Source organism: Castor canadensis, chromosome 9 (assembly GCF_047511655.1).
Source record: "Castor canadensis chromosome 9, mCasCan1.hap1v2, whole genome shotgun sequence".
In the NCBI taxonomy this organism is placed as follows: Eukaryota; Metazoa; Chordata; class Mammalia; order Rodentia; family Castoridae; genus Castor; species Castor canadensis.
In genome coordinates this window covers 120,652,498-120,676,682 of record NC_133394.1, presented here as the reverse complement: position 1 = coordinate 120,676,682, position 24,185 = coordinate 120,652,498, and the positions used below count along the sequence as shown (strand labels likewise).

Here is a 24,185-nt window from a genome sequence, read left to right as displayed (position 1 = left end):
CTTTGTACACATTACACAATTATTCAGCAACACATTCCCTCTATGAAGAAAGCTATGCTTACAGCTTATTTTTGATATTTACATAACACTGATCTTTTACCAAAGAATAGGAGACTGACAAGGGGATCATTTATCACAAGAAGGTTATGAGCAGTTGCAAAAGTAACACTGTTTTTTTTTTAAATCCTAATATTGTTCACATCAAAAGACTTTAAAATGATTTAAGAAGAAAAAATAAAAACACTACCCACATTTCTCAACATGAAAGAGAAATTAAACTTTCTGGAAGACTAGGCTCAGTGATTTATTCAATTTACATAAATTAATTTTTTTTGGTGGTGGTGGTTCTGGGGTTTGAGTTCAGGGCTTCATGCTTTCTTAGGAAGGTGCTCTAATGCTTGAATATCATGTCTGCAGTCTTTTTTTCTCTAGTAATTTTTGAGATAGGGTCTTGCTTTTCGCCCAGGGTTGCCTTAACTGTAATCCTCTTATTTCAGGCTTCCTACCACAGCAGGGATGACTGGCTGTACCACTGTTCCCAGATACTGGTTGAAATGGGGTGTGAGGTACTTCTTGCCTAGGCTGGCCTTGAATGGCAATCCTCTGCATCTCAGTCTCCCAAATAACTAGGATTATAGACATAAGCCACTGGCACCTGGTTATAAATTCATTAACTTTGACTTTGATAAAGATAAAACTGAAAGAACAATAAATATCTTCTCAATATTTTTAGGAAACAGATATCCAATACATTTTACAATATTAAAAATTTTAAGAAAATAATTAAGAAAAATCCATGCACATCTGAAACTGTTCACAGTGTAGAAAATAAATCACAAAATGAATAAATATGAGAGACAATCTTGTTACCAGTAGCAAACATATTATTATATATATAATGTCTGACTGAATATAAAGCTCTTTGCTATGTCAAGAGATTCCTTGACCTATACAACTGCTGTGAATTGTAAGTCAAACATGTTTTATCATCCCTATGCCAGTCTCCAAAAACTAAGTTTCAAAGTCAAATGAGTAGGCAAAATTCATATAGGTAGTAAATTGTAACACTAGAACTATAACCCAGATACTTCAATTCCAAACTCCGGGTCTCCTTCTCCCACAACCACTGTGTATCCAACATAGGATTTCTGAACTAGAGACCCATTTTCCTCAGAATGTCTGGTTTTGTAAATTTGCATGATTCTGAGAAGAGGGATATTGTTAAAATTAAAGATTCAAAAAAGGTATGTATGGTTAAGACTTTTTTCAGACAGCAAAAGACCCTATATTAAAAAAAAAGACAAAAGGTGTATTAGGAAGATATAAGCAATAACAACTCATATTTACCCAATTTATGAAGTATGCCTGGGTAAATTTCACCACTTCTAATGTAACCAACAAGCTGATAGGAATGAGATTGTTGAAAAGGATGATGAAGGTCAAGAAATTGAGCCCAAAATTATTAGCGCCACCATCTGTTGGGAAAACGTTATTTACAGTTTTATATTTTATTTACATTGATAAAAATTTAGCATAACAAGAATTTTCAATATTATATAGCACATCTAGATAAAATGGGAGGAATACTTTGCTGGTAACATATCCTAATTCTCAAATTCATCTTTCAAGTTGGAATTACTTAACAGCCAGCCCTTTATGGTTCTGCAGCAGAGAGTCCAACTAACTGTGGATTGAAAGTATTGTGGAAAAGTTTGTGTCTGTAGTGAACATGCCTAGTCTTTTTCCTCATCATTATCCCCTAAATCATCTAGTATAATAACTAGTTACACAGCTCATTGTATTCAGAACAGTAAGTAATCTAGAGACGCCTTCAGGTATATGGGAGGACACAGGTTATTGGAAATACTGTGCCATTTTACATAAGGGACTTGAGAATCTAGTTTTTATATACTCAAGGTGTCCTGGAATCAATCACCCGTGGATACTGACGGACTATGCTGGTGTTCAATATGTTGTTAATTCTATGAAGAGCAGCACAGTGGTAGTAAAAAGTGAAAGAACTACCAAGTATTCAAATTCTGTTCAAACATGAAGCTCAGAGGTATTAGGGAGAGGACTGAGGGTAGATGAGTGTAAAATTTCAATCGGATGCAATCGCTTTTATGTGAACTCTTAAAAGCATTTCCAAATTAAAACGTACTTTGAAAGCAAACAAATAAAACAGTAGGAGAAAAACCAATTTAAATTGCATGAATATTATTTATCCATAGTTAAGGTTCTAGGTGAATTATACTATTCTTCCTCAATAAGGAAAATAAAATAGGCATTCCTGATACATAAGAGATATAACAAATTGATAGCAGTAGAAACATTTTTCATGTTGAAACAATGAATCAATGACCATAAAAACAACTTGGAATAGCTGCAAAGTTAAATGAATGTAATAAAAACAGCTTTAAAGATCAGCTTTTGCTGTAGAATTTTACTGGAGTTTGCTTTCACATTCTCAGAAATTAAGTATTTATTGGCTAAGTACTCCTCAAATGGAAATGCAAAGTCACTTCCTAGAAATACTTATAGGTGGTACATTCATGTTACAATAGCAGAAAGATACATGCTCCAAAGGGAAACTGTTTAATTGCACTTTCCCTGGGGCAAGAAGATGAGCACGCATACAGGACTCTCTGCTACTGAGTTCAAATGAAAGTATATCTAAAATTTTGTTTTTGTTGTGTTATTTTGTTTTTGGTAGCACTGGGGTTTGAACTCAGGGCCCCATGCTAGGCAGGTGCTCTTACTGCTTGAGCCACTCCACCAGCCCCCTTAGTTCAAACATTATAAAAGGATGTTAACTACTGTTTGGTAATTTGTACACACACACACACACACACACACACACACAATTCTCCATACATGAACAATCTACTTTCTTTACCAGATACTTAAAGATATTTAAAAACCTTACTTAAAAATATTTAAAAGATACTCTTAAATAATGTTTTTTATTTATATATAACATGCTAACAGCTATACATACTGAACATCTTATATTACTATTTAATGCTCAGTATATTTTTAAGGATTTCAAAATTTAGAGCTCCTAAAATTTTACTTACTTTTACTGGAATTCTCATTGAAAAATAAAGATGAAATGTTCAATTATCTTAGAACAAAGTCTTTTTAGAAACAATAAGAAATTCCACAAAACAAATTAAGATCAATTGTGAAACAAATACACACTTTCTTATTTTTTTTTCCTTTTTTTTTTTAATGGAAGTACTGTGGTTTGAACTTTTTAGACCAGCACTCTACTTACTACTTGAGCCACACCCCTAGGCCACAAATATAAGTTTTAATGAAAGAAAAAACAAATGCAGTCAGTTCTTTATTGCTTACAGTTTAGATTGAGATACCAGTCTTTTCCAGAATGCCTTCGGTTCCAAATGGCTGCACCCACAGAACAGACCAGAGACATGGCAATTAAGATACAAAATAAAATCAAAATTTGTACATTTGTAATCCGTTCCACATTGGAAAGCTTAAGTGGTGGACTTGTTGAATTCTGTAAAAAGAAACAAGATGAGTAGTAGTAAATGCGCACAAACAATTTAATATTGTGTAGTAAGTATTTGATGAGAATGACAAAATCACTATTCAATATCCAGACATAGGTGACACATGACAATTATGCAAAACCCATGACAAGTGTAATAAGGTGTCAATGGATGACCATCTTTTTTTCCCAAGGACACTATGTTGTCCAAACCTTTTCCTGGGATGTAAAACAGTAAGAAAAAAGAAAAGGAGGAACTAAAATTCTTTTTGCTGACATTGTGGCAGGTAAAATGAAGATGGTTACTTAAGTCAATAAGGACATGGAGAGCCACCTAGTTAGTGTCTTTGCTTGGAAAAGAGGCAGAGAAAAAGGACTACGTTCCCACACCTAGACTCTTAGAAAATCCAAAGTCTGAGGCAACATGTAAGGGAATCTGTGATTTTCAAATTTCGAGTGGCATTTAACAACTGTTTCACCGAACACAGCAGCAATTCAAGTAGTCTGGCTACAAAGAATAACAGAGGGATTCGGCATGGTGGTGCATGCTCAGCAGACTGAGGCAAGAGGATTGTGAGATGGCTACAAAGCTTGGGCTATATACTGAGACCCTGTCTCAATTAATCAATCAAACAAACAAACACCAAAAACCAAAACCAAACCAAAACAAAGGGAAGTATCCTCAGTTATATTTGATGATTCAAACATTTATGTTACATCTGTGCTAACCAAGGCATTTACAGGACAGAAAATTAAATCTGTCATAATCAATATAAAAATGAAGATTTCCAGAATTTATAGAAGCTCTAAGAATAGAAGCATTAACAACAGTCCTTCTTGTTTGTTGGTAACATCTTCACGCCTATACAAGGTACAAATGTGTTAGTCTTTAGAGTAGATATTTATTTAGTATTTAAAAGTGTGTTTCCCACAGCCTTTGAACTACTGAACACAGATGTATCATAAGGTAGAGAAGTACTAGCCTCAAGCATGTGTGAACATTAGTGTTAGGATGAAAGCTGATGGCAAAAATAGCCTTTCCTATGAATGCTATGAAAATGGCTATTTGATACTTTTCTTTAAATTTATGGAGAAAAAGAAAATAGATTTTAAAATTTGATCACTCCATTAAAATAAAATTATAAAACATATGTTTTAATGCAGAGCACTCATTATTACATAGACTATTTGAAGTGATTACTGATAGAAAATGCTGCCAATGAGTCAACACACAAAGCCAGAGAGTTCAGGCACTGAGTGGTCTATGGTGAAACTTTGTACCCTTCCTGTGTGCAGTGAGCCTTTCTCCTCCAGAGGGAATTTCAAGGCCTTACCCACTGAAGTACCAGATTCTAGATGTATGGAGTGGGGCTCAATAATCTGTGACAGATGGTCTACTCTGTTTGGGACTACTGTACTGAGAGCTATGAACAATACACATTTACAAAAGTCTTAGGTCCAAAAGATGTCATAGATAAAAATCCCACCTGCATCAGCTTGGTGTCATGTCCAGTGTAGACAACTATTCCATGAACCCACTGAGTATTTCTCAACTGAGCACCTCGAAGAAGAATCTGATCTGCTCCCAAGGGAACAGTGCTAGAACAGATGATGTTGTTATTTAGAAATGACATTTTCTAAAATGTTCAAGAACTATACATTCATTATACAGTTCTAAAAGGCTCTATTGTTAAAACAACCCTTCTTGCATTTATTTTGGGAAAGGAAGTAATTTCTCCACCAAAAAATAATTTTCTTAAAGTGGAACAACAGTTGGAAAGGGTTTAAGTTGCTATTTAATACCTCACTGGCCATTTCCTATAACTTCATTATCTCCTATGAACTGAATGTAATCCCCCTCCAATATTCATATGCTGAAGCTGTAACCCCCAATGTGTGGCTATTTGGAGATGGCACCTTTGGGAGGCAACTAGAAGAGAGCATGAGGATGAGGCCCTCATGATGGGATTAGTGTTCTTATAAGAAGAGATCAGAGAGATTTCTTTCTGTCATGTGAAGATACATAGAGATGACATCTTTTGCCAGACACACTGACAGCTCTCACCAGAACCCAACCATGCTGCTAACCTAATCTCTGATTTCCAGCCTCTAGAATCACAAGAACAATAAATTTCTTTCATTAAAGCCACCTATCTATGGTTTATGTTATGGCAGCTTGAGAAAACTAATATGCTGTCTTAAAATGGTAGGCAATGTTTCAGAATTCAGAGGCAAATTCTCACCTGCATTTATGACATTCTATGAATTAATAAGTTGATTTTGATTTCTTAAAAGTTGGAAGTGGTGGTGCTAAGGGAATTTCCCCTGCCCCACTTCCTTCAAATGAAAACTAGCTTTCTGCATAGCAGAGGTTCAAAAAAATACACAAGCAAGATCAGCACACACATCTCAACATAGGCTTGCACTGCCCCCAGAGATAAGTTCTTGTACCTAAAACCTCTATGACATTCAATTTGTAAGATTTGGAGATTAGCTTTCCAAGATTTACAAATACATTTCCAACAAATGGTAAGCATTCATATCCCATACTTTAATCACATTATTTATGAATAAGACTCAAGCTGGATTCTTTGTGGGTTTTCTGTATGGCTACCCTCTGTGGACCATTACTGGATGTTACAAACTCACTCAGGGATATAAGAAGGGCACAACTCCGTGAAAGATATATTGGGTGAATGGAAATATAATATACAAAATATAAAGGCTCAGGGATTCTCATTACCAATAACAAAAAGTACACTTAAAAACTTCTAGAATAAAGGAAACAATTTCCCAAGAAAAGTCTACAGAGAATGTAGAATTTCTTTCTTAGGGAAGGTCAATGAGGCTAAGGTCTCTTTTTCTAGTGGGCTTCTGTGGTCCAGTAGAGTTCAGAGGCCAATGGTTACATGAGCTTTGGACAAAACGTCCACTGGCTCAGGTGAAACCAATATAGATAGGTGGTTAGAATGGTACTTGAGTTAATCATTAGGAAATAATGCATTTCTATTTACAGAAAGGACAAAGAAGCTAAAACTCATTCTTAATGCCCAAAAAGCATGCCTGTCTCCAGACCCATCTGAATGGCAGCCTATCTTGACTACAGAAAAATACCCATTTTATAAGAAAAAAAATGGGTTTATTTTGGATCACAGTTTTGGGGGCTGCAAAGTTCAAACATAGGCAGCCACATATAGCAAGGGTTTTGTGATATGTGGTAACATGGAAGAAATACATGCGGCAAGTAACAAGAGCAGTGTGTGGAACTTTATAACAAACCTGCTGTAACTAATCTAGTCCCATAAGACCTCACTCCAATGAGATAGGCCTTAATCCTTTCAGAAGGTGGCACCTCATGACTTAGCCCCACCTCTTAAAGATGCCACACCTCTCAATATTGGCACATTGGGGACTGAGTCTCTAACACATGAGCCTTTATAGGGACAAATCGTATCTAAGCCATAGAAAAACCATCTTGTATATGTCTCAAGATTTGGGGGTGTACTTCAGAGTTGGGAGGGGCCTTGGGATTAAAGAAAGTTTCCATGATGTTCTTGATCAAGACTTTTTTTTTTTGGCAGTATTGGGTATGGAACTCAGGTCCTTGTACTTGCCAGGCAGGTACTCTACACTTGAGTCATATGCCAAGCCATGAAGTTCTTGAGAAATTGCTGGACTATGCTCTAAGACACATGTGTGCCCACTGTTCCTTAACCACCCAATGAAGTATAACACGTCAACTGTCATTCAACATTTGTGGTATGGATTGCCTGCAAATAGGTACAAACCCTTGAAAAAGGAAACCCTTCAAAAGGAAAACACACCACTTTTTAATTATAAGGGCTCAAGAAAACTTGGTTGTTACTAGTTTTCCTCAGAGCTGGAATTAGAAAGTTTCTGGAATTAGGCCATGATTCTCATCTTAAGACTCCAAAGTATACTCACTCCAAACAGTTTCCAAGTACTCTGGATGATCACTGTCAAATCTCAAATGTGCTACAGATGGAAAGGTCTTGAAAATCTATTCCCACCTTTCATATAAAATAAAGTGTTTTTATATAAATTCTATCCGCACCCTAAATCTTGGCACCACTTTACAGCATGGATTTGCCTGGCATCAATTTATTGGAGAACTGTTAAGAAATGGAAGCTGGCCAGTTAGTAATGTCAGACTAAAGAAACATTACTTGTATAAATGGCCAAATCTATCATTAGTCTATAACCGTATGTTCAAAGAAAGATCACTCTGAAAAATTGTGAACAACAATTACTTCAAAAACTACAGGAAAAATTTGGTGGATCTGAGGAATGGTCAGGGTATAATTCAAATGTTCTTTGGAATTCAAAAACTCCAACAATGCAATTACAAAATAATGAAAGCAATGGCAACATTCTCCCAGGCTGGGTGAACTTCTACATCTAGATGACATTTACTTGGTCACTATAAATGTCTGTCGGATAAAATACACTATAGAGGATACAGGGAATGAAGGGAGGGGAGAAGTAGAGAAAATAGAATGGAGGCAGAAAAGATCCTATCCTTCTTGCCAGGTTCTGCCCTATTTCTTTGCTCCCCTTTGCAACAAAACTCCTTGAAAAAGAAGTCTATGCCTATTATTTTTGACACCACTCCTTCCATGATCTCAGACTCACTCTCATTAGGGTCCACCTGATCTAACCAAACTCCATGCTCTTCACTTGTTAAACCCGGTTAATGTTCAGCTTCATTGTACTTGATCATCAGCAACATCTGACCCATTTTAGTTCCTATCTCTCTACTTCGGTAGTTTCTTCACTCTCTTTTGGTTTCTATCCTATGAACTTGGACACACTCTTTTATTAGTCCCTCCTCTTTTCTCACTCTCTTAATGTTGGACAGTCTTAGGACAGTCCTTGGGCCTTTAAATTTTTCTGTCAATTTCCTTTCACTCTCACTGGTTTCTTCTAGCCCCATGGATTTAAGTATGCCAACAACTCCCTACTTTTATCTAGTCCAAGACTTTTCTCCCAAACTTCAGACATATACTCAACTGCCTCTTGGAAACCATAAACTTAATAACTCCAAAACTGAACTGCTGATTTGCCTTCATCATCACCTTCCAATGGATCCCCATTTACTCAGAATACACCTTCACAATTACCTACAAAGCCTTATGTGATCTGGCCCACTACTTTCTACTGGCCTTTCTTCTATTACTCTAATAATCATGTCACTCTAAACACAATGACCTAACATTCCACAATCACTCCAGGCATTGTCTACTTTAAGATCATGTAACTATATATATAAAAATTTGCACTATTTCTTCTGTCTGGAAGATATTCAAAAGGTTAAGCTCCTCACCTCCTACCTGTCATTACCCAAATGTCATCTTGTGAATGAGGTTGACTTTAACTACCCTAACTGATTCCCTCCCAAGGGCGCCTCATTTCTCCTATGCTATCTTTTCCACAGCCCACAGCATTTACTGCTTTCTCATATAGGGTCTAAAATTTTCATTTATCATTTTATTGTTTGTCTTTTGCCCTTCCCTTACTACAAGAAAGTAAGTATACAAGATGCTATGGTTTAGAATGTTTGTGTACTCCTTGTATTTATAAATTGAAACCTAATCCTCAGTAAAAGGAGGTTTTTTTTTTTTTATGGTGATAAGGTCATGGAAACTCTACCTCATGAATGGGATTTATGCCCTTATAAAGGAGTCCTGAGGGCCTCCGCCATGAAAGAACACAGAGCAGACTCCTTCTGTAAGGAGCAGGTTCCATCAGATGCCCAATCAGTTGGTGCCTTGATCTTGAACTTCTCAGCTGCTAGGATTGTGAGAAATGAATTTATGTTGTTTATAAACTTTTCCAACCTAAGGTATTTTGTTATAGCAGCTGGACTGAATGAAGATACAAAGGTAGTAATATTTATCTTCTTTGTTCACTGTTGTCTTCTCAATATGTGTAAATTGCCTGGCCTATTAAGCTCATAATAAATTCTTGGCAGTACTGAGATTTGAACTCAGGGCCCCTTGTTTGATAGGCAAGAGCTCTATCCCTTGAGTCACACCTCCAGTCTTCTAGGCACATAATAAATTCCGAGTCAATGAATGAGGGAAGAGGTAAGAAAATGGGAGGAAAGAGGAGAGAAAGAAAGGAAGCAGTAACAGAAGATGATAGATGATAACATGGCCTAGGAAAGAGTATGGAATTACCCACAGAAGAACACAAGAAATTATCCAGTACAATGAATGCCTTAAGGGTAGATCCTCAACACCGTGGACTCAGGCCAGAATTGGATAGTTAACCCTATCACAAGTATTGCTGTCAAAGAATAAACCACAGGTTATTTACAAACTAAACAATGTGCCAAAAGTCTGGAGGGCCCCTCTAGAAACATTCAATTGCTAGACTGGCAGGAACCTTGAGAAAGTCTTTAGTTATACCACATGCATGGAGTTAAAATTCAGTGTTTTTACAAAAAGACTTGGGTTGGAATATAGACATGCTTAAAACAAGAGTTTTGAGAATTCAAACTTAGAACAGAAAAATAATGTGTACCCAGGCTTAGAAGACATTCAGCAATACTGGTGACGTGGTGAACACAATTTACATACCCATGTCCATCAAGCCTTATATTTCCAACGAAATCATAGAGATGTCTGTTTGGACTTTCACATTCAATTTTGCCAGAAATTCTCACCAAACTGTCAATGTCTTTGATATCTGAGGTTGCTGGTAAGCCCTATTTAAAAAATTTTAAATGAGAAAAGAGTATATTAAAGTACATTGAGTCAGGGCAGGGGACTCATCCAGGTCTTAGGATCTGAAGGAAACCACTATTTTATAAGCAATTTTCTGTCTTTATGCAGCACCCTTTCAAGTCATAATTTAGGGATATCTTCCTTCTCATTTTAGCCAAGTGGGACAGTTTTTGCGACAGTTCTACAGAAGGTAAAAATTAGTCTGCAAAGATATTTTGAAGTAAGTTCCTGAAGAGCCATCTGTTTCCAAAAATAAAGTTAATATTCAGTATACAGAGTCTCTGTCTCCTGAATCTGAAAAAGCGATGAAACATGGGGAGAGTCTGTTTTCAATGACAGTAGTTTTGTCTGCCCTCCCAACTATTCCCTGAGAAGGAAAAAGTCAAAACAGGTTTTCCTTCTGGCTAGCTAGACATGGCTGCCACTAAGCACAGCCCTCTTTCTGGGGTGGTCTGAGTCCAGATCCCTCGTGATGATCTCGTTCTACCACATCCTAAATGTCTCTCACACGCCATTCTTATCATTCACCTATAAAATATATGTATGAATGTTATAAAAACTCCCTTTTTAAGACTTTAAAAATAAAGATCTTAAGGATGGTATGAAAAGTAACTATAGAAATCTAAACTAATCTAAATCCCCAAGGTGCATGAGAGTTTTAAAATAGAAATAGAAATAACAGCTTTTCAATATGACTAGGTCAAATAATAACCTGGGCCAGGTGAATAGCAAAAATAAGCTAACACATGTCAAAGTATTACAAATTGTCTTTATATGGTAGACCATTTTTGACCAGGCAAGTAAACTTGATTTCTAAATTTATACCAATTTATGAAATGTCTTCATAGCGGTTCAGTGAGAAAACTGCAACTGAACAGAATTACTTCAGCTCAGAATAAAACTAATAACAAAGCTTTAATTGCATGTAATAAAACAGCAATGATTGTGTGAACTTATACTAAACTCACCTGTCTAATCTTCAAGTTAGTTTCACCATCTAAGTTGGATGTCTCAATGTAGCACATGGCCTGGGGCTCACTGTTGTTTAGAATTGAGAAGCACCAAGATTTAGTGGGGGAAGGAAAGCAGAACAACAACAACAACTTATTTAAATGCTCATTCATGAAGGCTTTTGTTCTAGACAAAGTTATAATCACCTAGCTTCTTGATGATTTTCATTCTAACAGCAAGATGCTGTGAGGCAGAACCCATGCATGACAACTCACAGATCAGCTTTCCAGCCAGAAGGACCCAAAAGCAATTTCTGACAACACTTGGTAATGGTCTTTGAGATAATGTAATGAGTGGATTTGTCACATTATTTTTAAATTGTTCATCCATATAGACACAACACAGTCTATATCTGAAATATAAAGCAGTTTTGTGTCCAGATTTATCTCTAGCTCAGAAACATCAAGTGAGATTTCATGCTTTTGGCCCACACATAAATTGGTTATGCAAAGTGGTTGATTAGAAAATTCCAGATGGCTACTTCTACGAATTTGCATTTACTACCCCACCCTTTTAGCTATGGTGAAAGGACCATATGGACCACATAATATTAAATTTTTAAGGCTATTTTTAAGAGCTACAGGAATAGATCTTACAATGAAAGTAGATTTATACTTTTCTCCATCAATTTTCTTTTCTGGTTCCTATTCTCCTACCTCTAAAAATTGCTTGAGAGATTCCTGAGACAGGAAAAACAAAAATTAAAATCAGCCCACTTGTCCATATTACTCTTTGCCTTGTACCTGGAAGATCTACTTCATGAAGCCTCAGAGGAATGTTTCATGAAATCTGGTGTGCAGTGACAAGAGGGTCCATGTTCTCCAGGTTCACCACAGACCTGTCACTCTAGACTGTCATATATCTCTTTCCTTCTCATGCTGACCTTATTTGCCCAGCAAGTACAGATGTCAGCTTGTGACACAACTATATAATATGATCCTCAATGTTATGGAAATGCAATCTGAGGTTAAAACGATCTCATTAGCACTTGGATATATAATAAACCTAACTTACTAACATCACATAAATAACTATGAATATAATTCCTGGTAAGTATGTGTACTGTGTCAGAGCTAGGATGAAAGAAATTTACAAGTCAGAAACATTTGGAATTTTCTAATCAACTTCAATTTGTACATGTGCAAAATATACTATTTTGAGTTTCTGAAATGGGCATGTAGCTTAATTTCGTGGCCCCGAGATTTGTGGAAATTAGTTAAAGACATGGACATTAATCAAATATTTTAGAGATTCATTTTAAAATAACTTCGCAAGTTCTCCCATTTGCTTTATGAGCTTTCTTTCATAAAGGTTGCTACTTTTTCCCAACTGCAGTTTTCCAATACCTATATACATTCACTCTATTCAAAACCTTTTTCAAAACCTTTTATATTTAAATCTTTATCAAAATAGTAATTTTTGCTCTGGCAACTGTTCCAAATTTATAATATCCTTACTATTTGAAACAAATTATTTATGAAATTATCAGACACAGCTTTCTGATAATATAGAAGCATGATAAAAAATGAAATGTAAGTGACAGTGTTGATTCCATATTCTGGCAGTAAAATGCATTAAAATCTTACTGATAAATCTATTTATCTATATATTATTAATCTAAAGTCATATATTAAGATCAGAGTAACATTCTAATTCTACTTCTTTCTCCCCCCCCCCCCACAAAAGAACTTGTCTGGGACTTTAAAGGGCAGACTTCTTTGAGGTGGGGCAAATAAAAAATGCATTCAAATTCAGAACATTCTTAATAACCACTTTAGACAGCTGTGACTGAAACAGTTCTTAACAGTACTGTGAAAAGGCAGCAAGAGGTAAGGAATCATGCTAGATCATACATATTTAAGCCAAGTATGATGACATCCAAAACACAAACTACAGTCAGAGAGGCAAAGCAGGCTTTCTGATTAGTAAGTGGAAAAATGAAACAAGATGCATATCACAATACAGACACTAGTAGACACTGAAATTTACCAAGTAACGTGCACTTGGTCACGAGTTACAAGTGGGATAAAAATTGATCCCAAAGCATGCAGTACAACAACGTACAACAGCCAGCTTTGTGCAGGGGGTCCTCTGTAAACCCTATCCAAGCCCAAATTATAGTCATAATAACTACAAGGATTCTATAAAACTTATAGAAAATTTAAAATACAAGATTAAGAAAATAGGCTTAAAATGTAATCAATTTTCAATGACTGTTTCATGAAAAACTTTACACTGTTAAGCACAGTATCCTGGAGAAGTAGTAAGTTAAGCCTGTATTGAGGCATGTTGGTAAATATGAATATATATTAATGATGCATAGGAAATTAAAATCTACCTTTACTGGCATGCCTCCTGGACTCCTATTGATAACAACAGGAATTGAATCTGCCCAGTTGAGGGACAAACATCATCCAGCATAATATTCATAAAATGCTTTTAAAACATTTGTGAAATGTCCATCACCAAGAAATATAAAAATGTTTGTGCTTTAAGGAAGAGAGAGAGAGAACTCAACCATATTTGGGTGCAACAGTTGTCTGGTTTAGGGTGAGGACCCACATACACATGTCCTGTACAACTCAGTGATTCTAACCTTGAGGACAGACTGATGAGATCTGCTGGGAGATGCTCCCCATTGGTCACTTTCACTATTTCCCCTACTGCCACCTACATGTCCCAGTTTAAAATAATTAAAATGGGAAAAAATGAATAACAGAGAAAAAAACAAACAAATGGACAAGAGAGACAGAAGGTTTGACATTATTATAGAAAATAATACATGTTAATAAAAATGTCTAATGCCGATTTTTTCAAAACTTATTTTAATCAGGTCTGAATGTATAAGAAAACATTTAAAGATTACTTACTTGCTTTTAAACCCAATTTTCAATTTCTAATGCAAAAAGTTTCAACTTTTAAATAAAAATGTTTTATATAAAGAACAACTTTATCTTACAGATTTTCCTTTCTCTAAATTTTCAACCTGCCATCTACAGATGTCCACTCCTACCCCAGAAGCAAAGAAATAATTATGGAAGTTACATTTATAAGAATTTAAAAACAAAGTATAAAGTATATTACCCTAGCTCCCCACCTCCCACATACTAAAAAAAAAAGTTCTGAAACCAAAACATTTTCAAAGTTATTAAGTGTGTATTAACTTTAATGAAAAGATGCAAAGATAGGGGTCTTTGGAAGTGTGAAGGCATAATTGCAGCCTTTGGAGTTAAGTCTGTCTAGACTTGAATCAATACCTTGAGCTATTTTATTCTATTTTGTACTTTCTTAACACAAAAGTGTATTAGTTGTTAAATGCTACAATTTCAATGTCTTCATTTCAAAGTGAAAGTCAATCAAACACAGAAACTTGTACATTCATACTTTACTTTCAAGCTACCTTGCAGAAGTTGCACTATTAATAATTAGTAGCTGAAAAGTTTTAGAAAGTAAGTATAATAAAGTGGTTATCCTTATTGTTAAATGGTGTCTACTTGCAGGTGACAATCACCAGGTACTTATTTTGACAGTGGACAGTGTGGCATAATGAAGACAATTTGTTATTATCTAAAGTGAGGAGGAAAAATAGAAATCAATCTCAAAATTTCTCTTTCTGCTAAATGATGATAAAACACAACATAATCCTTAAGATTAATACAGATTCTAAAGAGCTAAGTAATGCAAAACTCCCTCAAGGAAAACAAACCAGCTGAAAGGAAGTATTGTTACTTTGGTAGAAATGTTTGCCAAACAGAACAATCTTTACACTACACGTTGAATTCACTAAAGAACCAAAACCAATGAATTATATAATCTTTTTAAAATATAATAGTCTTTGGAGGAAGCTAATCACTGTGCTACAGATAATTATAGGACATAGTTTATATATTAAGATATACTTGATTTACCAATATCGATAGCCACTAGGAAATGGCTTTAATGTTGAGAAAACAAATCTTGTAAAAATTACTCCAAAGCTTAAAAATATACGCTAAGGATCTTTAACCTGATATGCCTAGGATCAGACAAGTTTCAGATTTCTCAGTCTGTTACATTTTAGAAAGAATAATTGGGGAATATTAGGGTTTAATCATTTCATTTAGTCCATATTTCTCAACAGAAAAGATGTGAAATTAAGGCCTGAGTTTGTTCAAAATCACCAAGCCAGAATAAGAATCCTGGTTTTCTGATTTCTAAGCAGAGTTCTCTCTAATACCTGACACTACCCAGAGCTGAGACAATGGCAATAAGCTCACCCTTGAACTTGCTCTCACACAGCCAAGTGTAGCCAGTAAGCTTTAAATGGATGCTGACAAAGATATCAGCAAAGAAAATTAAGACAAGAATGACTGATTTAAAGAATCCATAGAGTTTATTTTGAAAAAAACTTCTGTATATAGCACAAAAAGGTGCCAATTAAAAAAATACAGAAATATATAGTTATTTCAACTTCCTGCAGACTTATTTCTATAAATAACTTTCTTCAAACATCAGGACCATCAAAAAAGAAATAAGACAACTCTTATTTGTGTAATTAAATTTCACTAATTTGTCAAAAAATCCAATCACTTTAAATCATGACCTGATTAAATAGGTTTTGGAAAAAGGACACTGTCCATATTTATATGTGGATTTTACAAATAAAACTGTCCAAGGAAATGATGATAAACAACCTCTAAAATATCAGAAACATTTTTTCTTAATTTATAGTAGGGCTAGTTTTACAGTTTTTAAACCTAAAACCATTTGGAAATCACATTTTTTAAAGGTAACTGTGCCATATGTCCTAAATACTAACTTAACACTATCTTAAATATGGATAGAACAAAATTTATCTAAATGCAGTATCAGAAAGAACTTAAAAGAAAGTGGAAAGTACTTATTGTTTATTAGAAGAATATAGCATTTCAAAAGGACTTATTAAAAAAAAAAATCACTCATCCATTTTGTTGTTACCATTTCACCACAAGGATCAGGAAACTTTACAGAGATGTCTGATTGCATCATAAAATAATTTATGATGAACAAGGATTGAAGGATAAAATCAAAAGAACCCATGAGGATTGAAAGATAAAATTGAAAGAACCCAATCCATGGATATAAACTACATGTAGGAAATCTTAAACAGAGTTAGTGGTCCACACACATAGATCTGGACACATCCAGAGGAAGAGCAGATTCTTAATTTTCAATTAGATAGTACCTATTACTTTTTCTATATGGCAATAATGAAAGATCTTTTTAATTCCAATCAATTTTTTAAATGCTTGAACAACATTAGAGAGGTTTAAAATTCTTCGTTTATTCCTTATTTCCTTGGAGAAATCACAATGTCAATGCAGGGTAGAGAAACCGTCCTCTACACTGTTTGAGCATCAGTAGGTATCTCTACCTTGATGAGAGAAGTACAGTGTCAGCAGGTATATACTCTTTGCCTTTTATTATAACTATATCTCCAACATTTACCTGAAAGAAAACTGGGAATCGGTTAATCATCTGCATGGAAAGATAGTTACAAATATACAACCCATTGTATTAAAGCACAAAATTTAGGAAAAATGGCTATTGGCAAACAAGAACCACTTCACAAAATGGCATAAAATTATCTAGGCATGAAGGCCTTCTAAAAAATGAATAATGTATCTCTGTGTGACCAGCTGAGTACCTTAATAAAATCTATTGGTTCATTTTACCTGCTTATTGATATCTCAAGTTCTCATACTCTCTTTCTTTGACGTAAGAATAAAAAGGAGGAATTCAATTGAAAATTTTACCCTATTTAAGGAAATCTTAGCACAACTAGAGCAACTGTCACATATATGATCATAATTTTTTCACAATGACCCTTATGAAGCAAGTATTAGTTATTACTTGTAATTTAGAGAGGAAGAAAATGATTCTAAGTTATTTGCTCGGGATCAGTGAATGGAAAGTTTAGACTCATATTGACACGAAGCTTGGTTTTTGCATAAGTAAATTAACTGAACTGACTGCTGCAATTCAAATAACAACAAACAGCTTCATCTCTTTGTTTTACTACCAGTTAGCATTTTTCTGAATATGGCATGAAGACAAACTAATGATGCACTATGGTAGAAACCTTTAAAAGTAATTTGAGTGTGCAGTATGTTTTACAGCTTTTGGCAAGCAATACAACTCCAAGTAAGTAACAGTTGGACACAACTCAGGTGACCAAGTCACACTGAGTCACTCCCACTGCACTATGATTGCTGGCCTCTCCTGCAGCACCTGAAAGTAAGTTTCTACATTTAGAAGAGGAAAGGAAATCCTTTTTTTGTTAAAGCTTTTTTGTTCTCCTCACTCCCTACTTTCCCCTGAATTCTAAAATAAAACCTTATTGGGAGGAAAGGAAAGAATAGTACCCTTAGTGAGAACCATAGTGAGAAATTATTGCAGAGGGGACCATTCTGCTCTACTTTATATCCTGGAAGGAACGGGCTAGGGAAAGTTGTAGGAGGAGTATCTTCTAATCTATGAACTGTATGCTGGTTACCCAGATAGGGAAACACTGGGTACCTTGATTCAAAAAAGATTTATTTTAGCTGAAATATGAGATTCGAGCTATCTAAAATTGACAAATTACCCAAGACCCTGGAATCAAATACCCTATCCAGTATAAACAGAAACCAGTCCTTAATGTGCTCTGACAGTACGATTATAAAATATAAATTCCTTGCACTCATGGCAAGGAAATGGTAACCTAGGTTACCATTTAATTGCTTCCCTTGTGTTAATACTTCTCCAATAAAGTATATGTTTCAGAAAATTAGGACTACATCTGTCTACATCAGTGTTAAGCCATCTATATCAAACAGTTTGACTTAACAAAAGTCCCTAACTATTGCTTCCCAACATCATTCATTGTAAGGCAAAAGGAAGACTGCAGTTATTAAACTAAAAATAACTATTAGCATTCTATATGTAATTTGTAGTTACTCCAGTGGCCTGGAAAAACCAAAAACTTACTAAATACTAAGGTAGATCTCACAGTACTTGAGGAAGGGAGAGAACTTACTTGCCTATGTTTTAGATCAATTTCTCAATGATATCTAAGCAATTTCCTTTTGGGTTCTGAGTTCCTAATGTGGCATTCTCATTTCTAGCATAAGAGGGACTAAGAAGGGAAAAATGCTTTACACAATATGCCACCTGGAGGAACAACATGACGAAACAGTTTCTAGTCCCCAAAACACCAAGTGTAAGAAAATACTTAGAACTTTCATTCCACTACCTTAAAATTTCTCAAGCCTCTTATATTATCAGCTATGACTGAGGATTATGAAAAAGGATAAGACTATCAAGCTGTAACTGACTGATTTAAAAATCAAGCTATGTCCAATTCTAGGTAGCAGCATTTTATTAAGGGATATTTTGTGAGATACAGTCATCATCCAAAAAATATATATGTCATAGTAGAAACTTCAAGTATTATAGCAGCTTAATGCAGTGACTTTTATGTATGCATCTAGCTCATATGCCATGCTCCCCACACTAAACCAGAAGAATGTATTGATTTCAAGATTATTCAACTAAATTTCCCACCTGCACATATTTCAAAAATCTGTGAATGCTGTCAGCTGCAATCTCAATGTGAAGGTCTGGTCTTTGTGGGAGGACAATGAAACCAACTGCTTAAATTTCAAGAGCAGAGATAATGTTCCTGTGTGGGGCTTTTTTATCATGGTGCTTCCTTTTTTAACTAGATACTTGAAATTGAACCTACTGTAACAGGGAGAAAGCTTCAAGGCATTAAGTTGAAGAATGAACTACTGACATTTGAAAGCTGAAGTCCCATGTGTGAATGATAGACGAACACTGAAAATTTGTAGGTCCTTTGAGGAATCACAGTAGCCACACATCTAGAGTGGCAAAGAAAGTACTCTGAATAAACTGCACTTGATTTGCCATGCTGTCTTGGCATGTGGATGATATTTTTGGTTTTAGTTTACTGATTTTCTTTAATTAATTGATTTTGAGGTTTTTTGACACAGGATCTTGCTATGTAGCTCAGGATGGCTTTGAACATACAATCTATTTCAGCCTCCTAAGTGTTGGCATTTATGGGAATGTGACACCACACCCAGTTAATTTTATTTTTATCTGCAAAAAATTATACAACCAAGGAAAAGACTTTCCCAATAATCTGGTTAACCTGACAAATAAGCACACTTTTGTGCTTCTCCACATTTTTTTTTAACATGGCTGGCATCTCAGGATGTATGGTATGATTATATTTTATGGCACAAAAAGAAACCCCTATATGTCTTGCTTTCTGCTACTGCTTGGCACAAACACTCAAATATTTGTTGAGTGCGTAGTATAATGATTATCTCTGTTGCCACAGCATGTAAAACTAAGTTTCACTTGTCACAAAATAGTTTACATATTAATTTGCTAGAATGTGCATTTATGTTTCCTACACTAATAACCCTACTGATGAAAATATAGCAAAATTCAATTTCTCATACTTGATTATATCCTACCTGTCTTCTCTCTAAAATGGTTAAATTCACAAGTACCTGACAAGACCATAAAAGAAACTTACTTTGAAAGTGCTTTTAGCTTTTTTGATTTTTACTCTGTTCTGAAACAGAGATGGCAATCACAGAAATAAAGCATAATTAAGGTATTTTCCTCTTTGTTACTCTTATGTCAAAGACCAGAGAGAGAGAAGGGAGAATTTTCAACTACCTGGAGGAGGAGATGTCAGTTTCTATTGTAATCACTGATTTAAAAATCAACAAAAATGCAATTAATTTTTTTTATTGAGAGCAGATTCTATCACTGCAGGGACACAGGTGACAATGAACACAGCCAGGACCAAATGCATAGATGTTAATCAACTGAGTGATAATGGAGTGAAAAGTGTTACATACAGTCAGTGTGTCCTGTGAGTCACACCTCCAGTGTCCTCAAATAGCAGGAAACAAAAGCCTCTCAATAGATTGGCTTGGCCTCCAAAAGTCATTTACCAAATTACAAAGTCATTTAACCACCTGTGGTTACCAAAGGTTAAATCTAGGATTAAGGGAGGACTTTGCTTACCTTTTAGAATCGAGGTCTAAAAAGAATGAACACTTGGATAACATTTGTTAAATGATAAATTAGCTTCCATGTTAGAGATACTTCAGAACAAATTAACCTCTGATGTTATGGAACTGATATTTGGTTCATTAGAAAATGATTAGTTTGTAAGATTTTTTTGTAAAAGTGAGAATTAGTAGTATGCCAATGTGATTATTCTTTGTATAGGTCTTTGAGGTAAAACATCCAAATGTCAAATATCAGAACTAAGATTTTTTATTTTACTTGGACAGTAGATGGTAAAACAAAATGTACAACACAAACAGCTTGTGGTTAAATAAAATCTATGAAAACAGTACTCAAAATATACTATGAAAAAACCCCAAAAGTTCTAACTATTACTTTTCAAAATAATAGTCTTTCTAGAATAGTGCAGAAATACTAAGTAGATGTGACTAAGTGATGACTCCATGTGTGTTTACAACATTAAATTACTAATTAGCTCTCTTATTAGCGGAATTCTTGACATTTTCTTATACATAAAAATTACACCAGTTGGAGACACCTCTACGCATTCCTGGAGTCAAAGTAAAACCAATGCATACCTTCTCCCAGTGAACAATTTCCCAAGCACCGTTTCTCAAAACTGGAAAGAGAAAGAGTGACATTTTTAAGAACATTTTTTTTGCTACTTAGGAAAAGACTACTTCTGATGAAGTGGTCATTTTTGCATGAATAGCTTTAATAAAGTGGCTAGCAGCAATATTATAGGTCTAAAAATGAATTATGATAGCAAGTATATGTGAAATTATACAAAGACATAACACTAACAGAGGGCCAGCCATCTCACTGGAGTTTCCAAGCACTTCCCTTCCTTCAGTGCAGAGAGGAAATTACTGGGCTGGGCTGGAGGAGAAAGCCATAAAAATGATGTGATGAGCTTAAACATATTTCAGATGCTGCAACAGTGGTAATGTTAAAAAAAAGAATCACAAGCAGAGAAGTAATAGATTAGTAATGTTGCAGCACACAAAGCCAACATAAAGAGACTGCATCATCAGATTTGTAATAATGCAAAAGTGCAAAAATTCTGTGTTTGGCTTACTGGAAAGGGCTATTGCTAAGTTATGATAGAAGGGTATTTCATAGTTTCCTTATTGCTTCACAACTGTAAAGTTACTAGTACAATCCCCCCCACACACATATACTATACTTCTGTGACATAACACTGAATATACCAATAGGCACTAAAAAATAAAACAAAAGCAGGACAAGGTAGATAACACCGAACTTAGCACTTTAAAAAAGGGCCCATTGATAAATTATGTAGACAGTAAATTCACACGGGCAAAATTACTATTTGCTTTAACATTACATTCCCTGAAAATAGGACAGTACAGGCAAAAAGTAGTCAGTAAATATTTACAAAACAGTAAGTTCTAGGTACAAATATATTACATTCAGTATCTTTTGATGTTAGGAGAAACAAAGACTAACCCTCTGGGAAAAAAGTTATAATGATAATAATTCTCAAAACATTAAATAGTAAATTTAACATAAAGTACATGCCAACGGATCTTGAAACCAATATTACAATATAAATTAATTTATTCTAAACATAGTCTTGTGTTTGAAAACTGCCTGTATGCAGAGGTTGTGTCTTCTGCATTTTTACTATCTTGCAGTATTCCTGGCACATGAGACACTCAAATGCTCATAGAAAAATAAATGCAAGAATAAATATCTTAAGTGATTTTGGTGAGTCAATTTCATCAATTCAAAAAGTAATTTCAAGTTGAAAGGGCTAAAGGCCAAAGCCTAGCAGGGTCTTCCTCAAAATTACCTGCTATCATGAGTTGTGAAAAAACAAGAATACTCTCTTCTATGATTACATAACCCAGTACCTGCAATATAAAGATGTACTCAACAAAGAGCCAGCCGAGTGCTGGCCAAATCAACTATATTTAAGATTAACTGACACAATGATTGGGCTAAAAGTCTGCATCAGCTTAAATAAGAAAAAATTGTTCAATAACATCTAGAGTTCTTTACTGCCATTTACTTCCCTTCTGATTCTCTCACATTAGTAAACATTCTTCTGGGCTGGTGGAGTGCCTCAAGGGGTAAAGCATCTGCCTAGTAAGCATGAGGCCCTGAGTTCAAACCCCAGTACCACCAAAAAAAAAAAAAAAAGAAAAAAAAAATTACCAGTAAACATTCTCCCAATTCCAATACTTAACTCTTTTATTTAAATCAGTGTTTAATATTTCTAAAACCAAGAGATAAGGCTTCAGGTCAGAGAGGATAAATGTTCCAAGGATCTATTGAACAGCATGGTACCTGATATACTTGAAAATTGCTGAGAGGGTAGACTTAAATATTCTTGACAAAAAAAAAACCTTGTGATGTAATGGGTATGCTAATCAGATTGATGCAATCATTTCACAATGAATACATACAATCCTCTGCTAGTACCAATTCTAGGACCCCTCCCCCCACCATGGATATCAAAATCTATAGCTGCTTAAGTCCTTTGCATAAAATGGTGCAAATTTGCATATAACCTATGCACATCCTTCTGAATACTTTAAGATATCTCTAGACTATTTTGTAATACCTAAAAATGTTAATTTTATATAAACAATTGTTATACTGTATTGGTTAGAGAATAACAAGGAAAAATGCCAGAATGTATTCAGTACAGACACAATTTTTTTTCTTGAGTATTTTTTACCTGAGATTGGTTGAACCTGTGGATGCAGACCCCGTAGACACAGACAGTTAACTTTATATCAAAATATCATGTTGTAACCACAAATGTACACAATTTTTATTTGTGGAAAAAAAGAATAATGACAAATGAGTACAATGATTTTAATGTATTAAATAACAAAAAAATTGCAAGCAAAAATTAAGAATTTAGGCTTATATGGAAAGCTGAGAAGGTCAGGTAACTTGTGGTTCAGTTCCACACTGTGACATGTGGCTGGGACAGAGCAGTGGCCAACTCTGTCTATGAAGCATACCAGTCAACCAGCACATTCATGGTTTCCTGGTATCTTACACTCTGCCTACTTTCCTTAGTTAGGGAAGTTCATGCTCATGAGGTTTTCTTTTCCAACAGAAGTATAACTTAAAGCAAGTGAACAGATGTTAAGTGTTCTATTCAACGAATTTTGAGAATTATAAACACCAATCAGCCTGAACAAGCTATAGAACTACAGAATGACCCCTTATGGTTTTTTTTTTGCATCTATTCTTCCATTCCTCAGATACAAGTATAAGTTAGTTATCACAGAGTAGTCTTGTACTCCACATACAATCATCTCTCTGTGCCCACAGATTCTATATTTGTGGATTCAATCAATTGTGGATAGCAAATATTTTTTAAAAAACTGTACTGAATAGGTACAGACTTTTTTCCCTGTCATTATTCCCTGACCAATATAACACATTAATTGTTTACACAGTATCATATTATATTAGGTATTATAAGATTATAAGTTAATAAGTATATTATAAAGTATAATAAAGCATATTATACTTTAAAGTATTCGAGGGGGGAGGGAGGAGAGGATGGGGGAAGGGGGCAGGAAGAAGAAATGACCCAAACAATGTATGCACATGTGAAAAAAACAAATGAAGGTAAATAAATAAATAAATAAATAGGACCAGGAAAAAAAAAGTATTTGTGTGCACAGGCAATACATAAATGCTATACTATTTAGTATGAAGGACCTGAGTATCTGGGGATTTTGATATCCTGGGAAGGGAGTATGGAACCAATCCCCTACAGATAGTAAGGGATGGTTATACTTGGACTCATACCACATGCATGTATTTTTGTATTGCGCTTTCAATCAACA

The 24,185-nt window shown here is 34.9% G+C and overlaps 1 protein-coding gene across 6 annotated transcripts in view; it reads right to left on the bottom strand.

The window, feature by feature from the left end:
- Positions 1 to 24,185, bottom strand: part of Atp8a1 (ATPase phospholipid transporting 8A1) — a 215,317-nt gene that overhangs the window by 138,177 nt on the left and 52,955 nt on the right. For 2 of the 6 annotated variants that reach the window (XM_074042343.1, XM_074042345.1), the window contains exons 6-12: positions 20,925 to 20,965; positions 16,667 to 16,740; positions 11,232 to 11,301; positions 10,117 to 10,244; positions 5,002 to 5,113; positions 3,358 to 3,523; positions 1,348 to 1,475 (exon numbers count right to left, since the gene is read on the bottom strand). In XM_074042343.1, the coding sequence (XP_073898444.1) occupies positions 1,348 to 1,475; positions 3,358 to 3,523; positions 5,002 to 5,113; positions 10,117 to 10,244; positions 11,232 to 11,301; positions 16,667 to 16,740; positions 20,925 to 20,965 (719 nt within the window). Of the gene's footprint in view, positions 1 to 1,347; positions 1,476 to 3,357; positions 3,524 to 5,001; positions 5,114 to 10,116; positions 10,245 to 11,231; positions 11,302 to 13,870; positions 13,945 to 16,666; positions 16,741 to 20,924; positions 20,966 to 24,185 lie in introns of those variants that run through there. The other 4 variants (XM_074042342.1, XM_074042344.1, XM_074042346.1 and 1 more) reach the window with 3 other exon arrangements.